This window comes from Giraffa tippelskirchi, chromosome 3 (genome assembly GCF_054371585.1).
Source record: "Giraffa tippelskirchi isolate mGirTip1 chromosome 3, T2T-mGirTip1v1.2.pri, whole genome shotgun sequence".
Lineage (NCBI taxonomy): Eukaryota > Metazoa > Chordata > Mammalia > Artiodactyla > Giraffidae > Giraffa > Giraffa tippelskirchi.
The window spans coordinates 159,324,842-159,338,294 of NC_137277.1; the positions used below are offsets into that span (position 1 = coordinate 159,324,842).

Genomic DNA, 13,453 nt, shown 5'->3' on the forward strand with positions numbered 1-13,453 from the left:
CTGGATCTTCCAGTCAATATCTTTGTGATCAAGGATAAGTTAACTTTCTGAATGGCCATCAGTTCCCTTGTCTCTAATATGAAGTTAGATCAAAGGCCATATTGAGGACATATTTAGGCCATATACAGTCTTTGGGTCTCAAAATGTTTACCACTGGTTTAGTTAAGCTCAGGATGAGGAGTGGTAGGAGTCAGTCCTAGCTGTGCTGCAATGTAGCCATCTGAACATTCAGGTAATTTTATATATATGTCTCTTTTCTTACACATTAAGCAAAGATAAAATTACTTGCCTTATGATTGATATATATCTAAAATAAAAACATGTTTAAAAATGAAAACCATTCTCTCTATGAGGAAGTGTTGAATTTTACACATTCAGATGTGTAAAGAACTGTGTCTTTATTATCTACAACTCATTTTGTCTTTGAACTGCTACCCCCACTGAAGGTGAAATAAAACATAGCCTGCTATTAAAGACTATCCAGTCTCTTTGAATTTAACATAGGGTATTTGGATGTTATATTAACTGATTATTTAGCTAAAGCATAACAATCAGTGTTAATTTTCTGTCTTCAAATAGCCTCCTCTTCTCACTCTTCCCAGATGACACCTGGTACAATAGACATTTATGTATTCACTGGCCCAAATTCTACATGGTGTCCTCTTGGCCGTCACTTTCTAGCATAGTGTGACTGGTTTGGTTATATTCCTGGTGCTTAGGTACATGGTTCTGGGTGGTTCTTTTGAGTGTGAACCTAATATAACTTGCTTATTCTATGGCTTGTGCCGCAGCATCTATAAGATCCTTAACATCGCTGACCTCATTGACCTGTCTCTCGTTCATTGTCATTTCCTTGAAAGTGAAGTGAAAGTGAAAGTCGCTCAGTCTTTGTGACCCCATGGACCATACAGTCCATGCAGTTCTCCAGGAGATCTTCCCAACCCTTTTCATTTCCTTAAAAAACTTATCTTAATGGCCATTTAGCTTACTGTGTTTTCTCAAATACTTTGTATGAAAAAGGGTTAGATTGTAGAATTTTTAATGCTATTTAGTTTGTATATAAAAGAGTGAAAGTATACTGTGAGATGACAAAAGTCTAAAAAGTATGTGTTTCCAAATTCTTTTGATAGATAATAAACAATGTGGTCACTTTTAAATTTATTTAAATCTTATGAAAACATCTGTAATTTAATTATTTTCAGCTTTACAAAATCTCCCCAAATGTCCAAAATTTGGAATTAGAGCCCCATTTTTGAGAAAAGATAAAATATAATTTATTTTTAGTATATATATATATATGTATGTATAATAAATTACATGTTATCTCTTTTGGATCATGGGGTTCAATTTAGGAAATATTCTAAAATACATGTGTATGTATATACACATATATATACACATGTATTTCTAGGTCTGTCTGCTGAGAGGATCTAGAAATAATGACACTGCAGTTTCTAATACTATTCTCCTGTAAGAGGAAGTGGTGCTTCTTGAAGAAGTGGCTGATAGTAGTCTGGGTGAAGCAAATACAAGATGAGGCTGGGTGAGCATTTGAGGCATCTTGTTGTGCTAGAAAGTAGGAGATGTTCATAAAGTAAAAAAGAAAACAAAGAAAGAAGGAAGGATTAACTACTACTCAGTGACAGTAGAAAAATATGTGTATCTGTATATAATTAAACATGATATTTTTGTTGGTATAATCATATGAGGGATGAGACAGCTTTTTAAGGTTGAATTTTTAATTTAAATCTATTGTTCAGGAAATATAGGTAAATGGTATGCCACCAAACTGACAAATGTTCTTAATGATAAAATAAGTTTAATAAAACAAGGAGTGTCTGTGGGTGGAAAATGACCTAAGAGTTTTTGGGATAGCAACAGTCTCTTCATATTTTACTTCCCAAGTAATATTTACCTCATCTTTTCGTGGATATGAAGATGAATTAGGCTATTGTGAAGCAATTTCAGCAGAGGAGAAAACTCAAAGTAGAGACCTGAATAATTATTATTAAAAGTGCGTGGTGAGTATGCATGGTTCAGGAAACTATGCTGTGAAATAAATGTTTCAAATATTTACCCATAATAGATACTTAATTCTTGCTGTGAATTTGAATTTAGACTTAAAATTATGTTTTCTTTTATTGCAATTAATATTTAAAATTTTAAAATACATAGGAATTAATGCAAGAGAGATAATATTTCCTATATTTTTAATCAGTATTTAAGCATTTGAACCCATTTTGGAGTCATTTAGCATATAACCTCTTACCTTTGGATTTTACTTTTTAGATTTCTGGACTTCAAGAAACACTGAAGAGTATGGAAATAGGGCATAGTTACCATCCTCCTGAATTTAGAGGTAAAATTCAATATGAAAAAACTAATTTATTATTGCTTGGTGATTTCTCAGTCTTGTCAGAACTCAAGTTATTCATTTGAGTAATTATTCACCAGGAGTAAATACATGGTATGGTAGTTTTCATAAACTAAAATGTAAATGAAAAGATCAAGAGGAAAGATAGAATAGGAAATTGTATAAATTACTTTTAGAGAAAAATAGGGGTAAACTATTTTTTTTTTTTTACTGCTTCTGCTTCTGGCCCTGATGGAGTACCTGGTACCAGACTAGCCTTCTCCTCATACATAACTGTAAAACTATATTTGAGGCAACTATTTTTAGGCATTGGAAAGCATCACAAGTCACAAAATGCAAATGATAGAGGGAAAATGTATAAGTTGAACTTCACTAATCACCATGGCTATTTGGGAAAATTTCCAAACCAAACTCTATGGAGCTGGAGGTAGAGAAGAGCATGGCAGTCCGGTATGAACTGAAAAGGCAAAGACTATAGTTCATAAGTTGTTGAAGCATCTAGAATCTGTAGGAAAGGGTATCAGATAAGAGGGCAGCTACAATGAATAGTGGCCTGGTTTATGAGGGAGTTTACTATGAGTAGTTAGGTAATGGCTGGGCTAGGTATGCAGGACTACCTGATACTTACCAGAGAGAGAAGACTCTACAGGATTAAGAGGAGACCAGTGGTCTATATTTCTGTTTTGTGCCAGTACCATACTGTTTTGATTACTGTAGCTTTGTAGTATAATCTGAAATCATGGAGCTTGATTCCTTCAGCTCTTTTTTTCCCCAAAATTGCTTTGGCTGTTCTAGAGACTGTCATGCTGAGTTAAGTCAGTCAGACAGAGAAAGACAAGTATTATATTATAAATCTTATATGTGGAATCTAAAAAGTTGGTACAAATGGACTTACCTATAAAATAAAAATAAGAGTTATAGATATAGAAAGCAAGCTTATGGTTACCAAGGGATAAGAAGCGGGAGGAATAAATTGGGGGATTGGGACTGACCTATATGCACTACTATATATAAAATAGATAACTAATAAAGACTTTTTGTATAGCACAGGGAACTCTACTCAACACTCTGCAATGACCTGTATGGGAAAATAATCTGAAAATGAGTGGATACATGTGTTTGTGTGTGTCTGCATATATATATATATATATATATATATATATATATATATATATATATATATAACTGATTTACTTTGCTATATACCTGAAACTACCACAACATTGTAACCAACTGTGAAAAGTAAAAAAGTGAAAGTGTTAGTTGCTCAGTCATGTCCTACTCTTAGCGACCCTATGGATTGTAGCCTGCCAAGCTCCTCTGTCCATGGAATTCTCCAGGCAAGAATACTGGAGTGGATAGCCATTCCTTCCTCCAGGGTATTTTCCCAACTCAGGGATCAAACCTAGGTCTCTCGCATTGTAGGAAGATTCTTTACCATCTGAGCCAAAACTATACTCCAGTACAAAAAAACAAAAACAGTAGAAAACAAAAAAGAGAGAGAGAGGGGACCACGGATTCTAGATAGCAAGCAATGCTGGGATACATTGGCTTTCTGTCCATGTCTGGATACAGACATGTTTGCATCCAACAAACATGTTGAATATTATTTTCAACACCTTGGTAACACAGTATTAACATTAAACATCCTGTGGTGGCTCACTGGTAAAGAATGTGCCTGCCAGTGTAGGAGATGCTGGAAATGTGGATTCAGTCCCTGGGTTGGGAAGATCCCCTGGAGAAGGACTTAGCAACCCATTCCAGTATTCTTGCCTAGGAAATCCCATAAATTCTGCTTAATACAAAGATTAAGATTTCTTCTTAATTTTCTTAAAAAATGATGCATAAAAACTAAAATTATAGCGTTGTAAAATAATGTTTATAAGGTATATAAAGGATAAGAAAATAATAATTTGGGAGGAAGTGCAAATGTGTATCTTGCTTTGGTGGTTATATGCCTACTTATCTTTGTCAAAACTTACCCAACTCACCCAAGATGGACAGGTCATGGTGGAGAAGTCTGACAGAATGTGGTCCACTGGAGAAGGGAATTGCAAACCACTTCAGTATTCTTGCCTTGAGAACCCCATGAACAGTATGAAAAGGCAAAAAGATAGGTCACTGAAAGATGAACTCTCCAGGTCGGTACGTACCCAATATAATACTGGAGATCAGTGGAGAAATAACTCCAGACAGAATGAAGGGATATAGCCAAAGCAAAAACAACACCCAGTTGTGGATGGAACTGGTGACAGAAGCAAGGTTCAAATACTGTAAAGAGCAGTATTGCATAGGAACCTGGAATGTTAGGTCCATGAATCAAGGCAAATTGTAAGTGGTCAAACAGGAGATGACAAGAGTGAACATCGACATTCTAGGAATCAGCTAACTAAGATGGATTAGAATGGGTGAATTTAACTCAGATGACCATTATATCTACTACTGTGGGCAAGGATCCCTTAGAAGAAATGGAGTAGGCATCACAGTCAACAAAAGAGTCTGAAATGCAGTATTGGATGCAATCTCAAAAATGATAGAATGATCTCTGTTCGTTTCCAAGGCAAACCGTTCAGTATCATGGTAATCCAACCCTATGCCCTGACCAGTAACGCTGAAGAAGCTGAAGTTGAACAGTTCTGTGAAGACCTACAAGACCTTCTAGAACTAACACCCAAAAAAGATGTCCTTTTCATTATAGGGGACTGGAATGCAAAAGTAGGAAGTCAAGAAACACCTGGAGTAACAGGCAAATTTGGCCTTGGAGTACAGAATGAAGCAGGGCAAAGGCTGAAAGAGTTCTGCCAAGAGAACACACTGGTCATAGCAAACACCCTCTTCCAACAACACATGGACATCACCAGATGGTCGACACCAAAATCAGATTGATTATATTGTTTGCAGCCAAAGATGGAGAAGCTCTATACAGTCAGCAAAACAAGACTGGGAGCTGACTGTGGCTCAGATCATGAACTCCTTTTTGCCAAATTCAGGCTTACATTGAAGAAAGTGGAGAAAACCACTTGACCATTCAGGTATGACCTAAATCAAATTCCTTATGACTATAGAGTGGAAGTGAGAAATATATTTAAGGGACTAGATCTGATAGACAGAGTGCCTGATGAACTATGGACGGAGCTTTGTGACATTGTACAGGAGACAAGAATCAAGACGATCCCCAAGAAAAAGAAATGCAAAAAAGCAAAATGGCTGTCTGAGGAGGCCTTACAAATAGCAGTGAAAAGAAGGGAAGCTAAACGCAAATGAGAAAAGGAAAGATATACCCATTTGAATGCAGAGTTCCAAAGAATAGCAAGGAGAGAAAAGAAAGCCTTCCTCAGCGATCAGTGCAAAGAAATAGAGGAAAACAACAGATTAGGAAAGACTAGAGATCTCTTCAAGAAAATTAGAGATACCAAGGGAACATTTCATGCAAAGATAGGCTCAATAAAGGACAGAAATGGTATGGACCTAACAGAAGCCGAAGATATTAAGAAGAGGTGGCAAGAATACACAGAAGAACTGTACAAAAAAGATCTTCACAACCCAGATAATCACGATGGTGTGATCACTCACCTAGAGCCAGACATCCTGGAATGTGAAGTCAAGTGGGCCTTAGGAAGCATCACTAGGAACAAAGCTAGTGGAGGTGATGGAATTCCAGTTGAGCTATTTCAAATCCTGAATGATGATGCTGTGAAAGTGCTTCACTCAATATGCCAGCAAATGTGGAAAACTCAGCAGGGGTCACAGGGCTGGAAAAGATCAGTTTTTCATTCCAATCTCAAAGAAAGGCAATGCCAAAGAATGCTCAAACTACCGCACAATTGCACTCATCTCACACACTAGTAAAATAATGCGTAAAATTCTCCAAGCCAGGCTTCAGCAATACATGAACGGTGAACTTCCAGATGTTCAAGCTGATTTTAGAAAAGGCAGAGGAGCCAGAGATCAAATTGCCAACATCCACTGGATCATTGAAAAAGCAAGAGAGTTCCAAAAAACAGCTATTTCTGCTTTATTAACTATACAAAAGCTTTTGACTGTGTGGATCACAATAAACTGTGGAAAATTCTAAGAGATGGGAATACCAGACCACCTGACCTGCCTCTTGAGAAACCTGTATGCAGGTCAGGAAGCAACAGTTAGAACTGGACATGGAAGAACAGACTGTTTCCGAATAGGAAAAGGACTATGTCAAGGCTATATATTGTACCCTGCTTATTTAACTTACATGCAGAATATATCATGAGAAACGCTGCGCTGGAGGAAGCACAAGCTAGAATCAAGATTGCTGGGAGAAATATCAATAACCTCAGATATGCAGATGACATCACCCTTATGGTAGAAAGTGAAGAAGAACTAAAGAGCTTCTTGATGAAAGTGAAAGAGGAGAGTGAAAATGTTGGCTTAAAGCTCAACATTCAGAAAACTGAGATCGTGGCATCCGGTCCCATCACTTCATTGCAAATAAATGGGGAAACAGTGGCTGACTTTATTTTTCTGGGCTCCAAAATCACTGCAGATGGTAATTGCAGCCATGAAATTAAAAGACATTTACTCCTTGGAAGGAAAGTTATGTCCAACATAGAGAGCATATTGAAAAGCAGAGACATTATTTTGTCAACCAAGGTCTGTCTAGTCAAGGCTTTGTTTTTTCCATTGGTATGTATGGATGTGAGAGTTGGACTATAAAGAAAGCTGAGCTCCAAAGAATTGATGCTTTTGAACTACGGTGGTGGAGTAGACTCTCGAGAGTCCCTTGGATTGCAAGGAAATCCGGCCAGTCCGTCCTAAAGGAGATCAGTCCTGAACATTCATTGGAAGGACTGATGCTGAAGCTGAAACTCTAATATTTTGGCCACCTGATGCGAAGAGCTGACTCATTTGAAAAGACCCTGATGCTGGGAAGGATTGAGGGCAGGAGGTAAAGGGGACGACAGAGGATGAGATGGTTGGATGGCATCACAGACTCAATGGACATGGGTTTGGGTAAACTCTGTGAGTTGGTGATGGACAGGGTGACCTGGCGTGGTGCGGTTCATGAGGTCTCAAAGAGTCGGACACGACTGAGCGACTGAACTGAACTGAATACTTAAAATGTAAGTATTTTATGTAAATTATACCTCAGTATTGTTAATTTACGAAAGAGTGATGGAAAAATCTAAAATACAGAAAGACTGAAAAAGGGTAAATTTTTAATAAAAATTATTTGACTTCCAGATGACTATTCATTGTTTTTTAATTAATTAAGCTTACAAGAAATATATAGCACACTCATATTCAAAACTTTTTCTTAGCCTTGATTCAATCATTCCTATCTTAATTTATATTAAAGAAATATTAATTATGCTCAGTGATGCCTAGAGATTCTATGCAGAGTGATGTTTATTGCACTCATATTTATATTAACAAAAGAGTATCGGGAGTCTTAATCCTTAACCACAAGTGAATGTTTCAATCTAGTTGATCATACAGTACTAGAAAGTCTTTAAAAATCATGCATAAGGAAACATTCATATTATAATATTAATGTTAAGAATAAAGACATGTGGTATCAGATCGTGTCTCTTAAATGTGAGAGAGACTGCGAAATGTTTACATAATTTTGTGTGATGTGATTATTTCTACCTTTTTCCATACCTCATTTTTTTCAAAGTATATGTATTTCTGTTGCATCAAAAGTTACTTTTTTATGTGTAGATAAAATTTAGAAGATATTGACTAGGAAAAAAATACACGCATCTAAATGTTGAGAGTTATTATATTAGAAGAGAGTATTTCAGGTGACCCAGAGAACAACCTCCAAGGAGGTGGGGAGGAGCCAGGCTATATATGTTTGCAGCAAAGTGGCACATAATCTGAATATTAAAAGATTACTCTTAATTAAGCAAATCCGAATCTCTCATAAGAAGAGATTGAGTGATCTTCTATGTATGGGAAACAGTATGAAAAGGCAAAAGGATATGACACTGAAAGATGAACTCCCCAGGTCATTAGTGCCCAAAATGAAGAGTGGAGAAATAGCTCCAGAAGGGATGAGAAGGCTAAGCCAAAGTGGGAGCAACACCCAGTTGTAGATGTGTCTGGTGGTGAAAGTAAGTCCAATGCTGTAAAGAACAAATATTGCATAGGAACCTGGAATGTTAGGTCCATGAATCAAGGTAAATTGAAAGTGGTCAAACAGGAGATGGCAAAAGTGAACATTGACATTTTAGGAATCAGTGAAATAAAATGGACTGGAATAGGCAAATTTAATTCAGATGACCATATATCTACTATTGTGGGCAAGAATCCCTTAGAAGAAATGGAGTAGCACTCAGTCAAAAAAGAGTCTGAAATGCAGTACCTGGGTGCAATCTCAAAAACAATAGAATGATCTCAGTTTGTTTCCAAGGCAAACCATTCAGTATCAAAGTAACCCAAGTCTATGCCCCAACCACTAATGCTGAAAGCTGAAATTGAATGGTTCTGTGAAGACCTACAAGATCTTCTAGAAATAACACCAAAAAGAAAAAAAAAAAAAAAAAAAAGATGATGTCCTTTCCATCATAGGGGACTGGAATGCAAAAGTAGGAAGTCAAGAAACACCTGGAGTAACAGGCAAGTTTGGCCTTGGAGTACAAAATAAAGCAGGGCAGAGGCAAACAGAGTACTGCCAAGAGAACACACTGGTCTTAGCAAACACCCTCTTCCAACAACACAAGGGGGAGTAGTCCACATGGACATCACCATATAGTCAATACTGAAATCAGATTGGTTGCATTCTTTACAACCAATGAGAAAAGCTTTATACAGTTAGCAAAAACAAGACTGGGAGCTGACTGTGGCTCATATTATGAACTTCTTATTGCCAATTCAGATGTAAATTGAAGAAAGTAAGGAAAACCACTAGGCCATTCAGGTATGACCTAAATCAAATCCTTTTTGATTATACAGTGGAAGTGACAAATAGATTCAAGGGATTAGATCTGATAGACAGAGTGCATGAAGAACTATGGACAGGTTTGTAACATTGTATAGCAGGCAGTGATCAAAACCATCCCCAGGGGGTAAAAATGCAAAGATGCAAAATGGTTGTCTGAGGAGGCCCTACAAATAGCTGAGAAGGGAAAGGAAAAGGAGAAAAGGAACGATATATGCATCTGAATGCAGATTTCCAAAGAATAGCAGGAGAGATAAGAAAGCCTAAGTGAACATGCAAAGAAATAGAGGAAAACAATAGAATGGGAAAGACTAGAGCTCTCTTCAAGAAAATTAGATATATTAAGGGAACATTTCATGCAAAGATGGGAACAATAAAGGTCAGAAATGGTGTGGACCTAAAAGAAACAAAAGATATTAAGAAGAGGTGGCAAGAATACACAGAAGAACTATAGAAGATAGATCTTAATAACCCGCATTACCATGATGGTGTTATCACTCAGCTAGAGCCAGATATGCTGGAGTGTGAAATCAAATGGACCTTAGGAAGCATCACTACGAACAAAGATGATGGAGGTGATGGAATTCAAGTTGAGCTATTTCAAATCCTAAATTATGATGCTGTGAAAATGCTGCACTCAATGTGCCAGCTAATTTGCAAAATCCAGCAGTGGACACAGGACTGGAAAAGGTTAGTTTTCATTCCAATCCTAAAGGCAATGCCAAAGAATGTTCAAACTACCCCACACAGTTGCACTCATTTCATTTGCTAACAGGATCATGCTCAAAATCCCCCAAGCAAGGCTTCAGCAGTACGTGAACTGAGAACTTCCAGATGTGAAAACTGGATTTAGAAAAGGCATAGAGGAACCAGAGATGAAATTGTCAACATCCATTGAATCATTGAAAAAGCAAGGGAATTTCAGAAAAACATCTGCTTCAGTGACTACATTAAAGCCTTTGACTGTGTGGATTTCAAAAAACTGTGGAAAATACTTCAAGAGGTGGGGAATACCAGACCACCTGACCTGTCTTCTGAGAAATCTGTATGCAGGTCAAGAAGCAACAGTTAGAACCGGACATGGAAAAACAGACTGGTTCCAAATTGGGAAAGGAGTATGTCAAGGCTATATATTGTCACTCTGCTTATTTAACTTATATGCAGAGCACATCATGAGAAATGCTGGGCTGGATGAAGAACAAACTAGAATCCAGATTGCTGGGAAAATATCAATAACCTCGGAAATGCAGATGACACCACCCTTATGGCAGAAAGCAAAGAAGAACTAAAGAGACTCTTGATTAAAGTGAAAGAGGACAGTGAAAAAGCTGGCTTAAAACTCAACATTCAAAAAACGAAGATCATGGCATCCGTTCCCATCACTTCATGGCAAGTAGATGGGGAAACATTGGAAAGAGTGACAGACTTTATTTTCGTGGACTCTGAAATCACTGCAGAGTTACTGTAGCCATGAAATTAAAAGATATTTACTCCTTAGAAGGAAAGCTGTTTCAAACCTAGACAGTGTATCAATAAGCAGAGACATTACTTGCCAGACAAAGTTCCAGATAGTCAAATCTTTGGTTTTTAGTAAGCATGTTAGGATGTGAGAATTGGACCATAAAGAAGGCTCAGTGCTGAAGAATTGATGCTTTCCAATTGTGATGTTGGAGAAGACTCTTGAGAGTCCCTTGGACTCAAGGAGATCAAACCAGTCCGTCCTAAAGGAAATCAATACTGAATATTCAATGGAAGGACTGATGCTGAAGCTGAAGCTCCAATACTTTGGCCACCTGATGTGAAGAGCAGACTCATTAGAAAAGACCCTGATGCTGGGAAAGATTACAGGCAGGTGTAGATGGGGATGACAGAGGATGAGATGGTTGGATGGCATCACTGGTTCATTGGACTTGAGATTGAGCAAGCTCCAGGAGATGATTAAGGACTAGAAAGGACTGTGCTGCAGTCCATGGAGTTGCAACGAGTTTGATACGAATGAGTAACTGAACAACAACAAATTTTTCGGAAAATGCAAGTGTCTGGGCTTGCTGAAATCATTTCTTTCAGATGCATCTAGTTTTCTGGGGCCAATTCTACTTTATTTATTGTTCACTTCTTATTTCCTTGTTTACTGTAAGAGATGGTGGATGTGGTGGGTGGCCACCTTTCACATCCCCCAGCTTCTTATCACTATCTGGGAGGATGTAGCTGGTGGCTTCCAGATAGCTGGTTTTTTTTCACCTGGGCTCAGGTATTTGCATTTGGAAAAGGCTTGTTTCCTAGTAGAGCATAGAGCAGAAAATATTTCATTTAGAAAGAACACAATCAAATATAAGTATGATGATTATAATACCAAATCTCAAGAACTCTTAACTCTCAAAATAACTAATGATTAACGATTGTGAAAAATAATAAACACAAGAAGGCTTAAACATTGAGGAATTGTACATTAAGTTGATGCTTACATCAGTTAACCTCTAAATGTTACATTCTGCTTACTAGTTCATGATTTTATTTATTTATCCTTGACAACTCTATTAAGTTAAACTAATGGTTTATAGATAACACCTTTATGAAGTTATCTCCTGATATTTAATCTAATTCAGAAATGAATTCATGATTTTCTAGACGGATACTTATAAGTTACTTTGAAGATCAATTTTGTAATTACATTTTTATCTGTATTTTGAAGTGACTTTTGATCAAAATAAATTCAAACTCAAATGAAGAAAACACATTTTATTTAAGTTGAGTAGGTCTCAGTTACCTGAATAAAAGTAATTCCTTAAATTATATACTGAATAATGTTGTGCTTCTTATAAACATGCTTTCTATTTTTATAAAGGATTTGCAGTTCCTTTTCCTAAGCTTCTTGAGTGATTTCAGCATTTGTCTGTGTGATCTCAGAGTGTTATCACTCAGATTGGCTGATCAACTGGAACCCTACTTAGTCAACTTCTTTGAGAAGAAGGTGGTTTATTGATTAACTGCTGATTCTTCATAAATCTTGCTAGCTTTCACAATTATTTTCATGTATTTAACTCTTTCCCTCTTCATTTTCTCATATTAGTTTAAGTTTTAAAATATTTTGACTATCTGTCATTCATCTATTTTTCATTTATTTTGAGCAGAAATTTGTATGGCAGTAGAAATTCTTTAGATTAAATATAATTTGGGAAGAAGTGACTTTATTACCATTTACTTTGTTATTTAATCTGAATTTAAGGAATAAGCGAAAAGTTGGACTCACTTGGAGTAGTTATCAAAGAACTTTAAATTTACCATATTTTTTTGACAATGTGATGTGTTTATTATGGAAGAATTTTAAATGATAAGAAATTGGAAAATTATCCATAATTGCTTACACCTAGAGAGAATGTTATTAGTACTTTAGTAGTTAAGTTTCTCACCTGAAAAGTGTTTATAATTCTATGTTTGCTCTTGTATGGTATGTAGAATAGTAGAAATGTTCCTAAGAGAAACTATGATACAATGATTATTATCAACTAGATATTTGAAGTGATAGTTATGTTACAGTTTTCTTTGTTGTAATGGGAAGTAATGTGTATCTAATATTTACAATAAACTACACAGAAAGCCTTTTAGTATGACATATTATGAAATAAAACTTTTTGTGCAAATTACATAAGCTCAAAAAGTTTTTCATATGCTGTTTTTTTTATTATGTTTGTGTTAGCTAATATTTGATTTCACATGAGGCTGCAAAGATACATATATTTTATGATATCTTATAATTTATGATAGGAATCTATGAATTCAAGAAAAATATTTAGAAATTGGAAGTCATTGATGAAGTGAAAAACTGTGAAACTGACTTCAGAGCATCACAAACAGATGTCATATTTAGAGCAACTGTTTTAGCTTAATTAATTGCTTTTTGGGTTGGGTATTTTTTATTGCTCAGAATTGCACTACAGGATGTCAGTTTCTTATGACTATATGTAGTAAATTGTCTAGTTTAGATAGATACATGTTATCATTATGGCTCTTTCCCTTTATTACCTTTTTTTTAATTCTAATTAGATGTATACTTTGATCTCATTTGAGCTTCCTGATCTCTTGGATATTTTCTGTTTTTCTCCCTGGGATAAACTATGAATAATTTCTTCATGATATTTTTTCAGTTAAATAATTTT

At 36.1% G+C, this 13,453-nt stretch overlaps 1 protein-coding gene across 7 annotated transcripts in view; it reads left to right on the plus strand.

Annotated features, from left to right (window-relative positions):
• Positions 1 to 13,453, plus strand: part of SPAG16 (sperm associated antigen 16) — a 981,998-nt gene that overhangs the window by 49,210 nt on the left and 919,335 nt on the right. For all 7 annotated transcript variants that reach the window (XM_081583025.1, XM_081583031.1, XM_081583028.1 and 4 more), the window contains one exon: positions 2,290 to 2,359. In XM_081583025.1, coding sequence (XP_081439151.1) covers positions 2,290 to 2,359 — 70 coding nt within the window. The remainder of the gene's footprint in view (positions 1 to 2,289; positions 2,360 to 13,453) is intronic.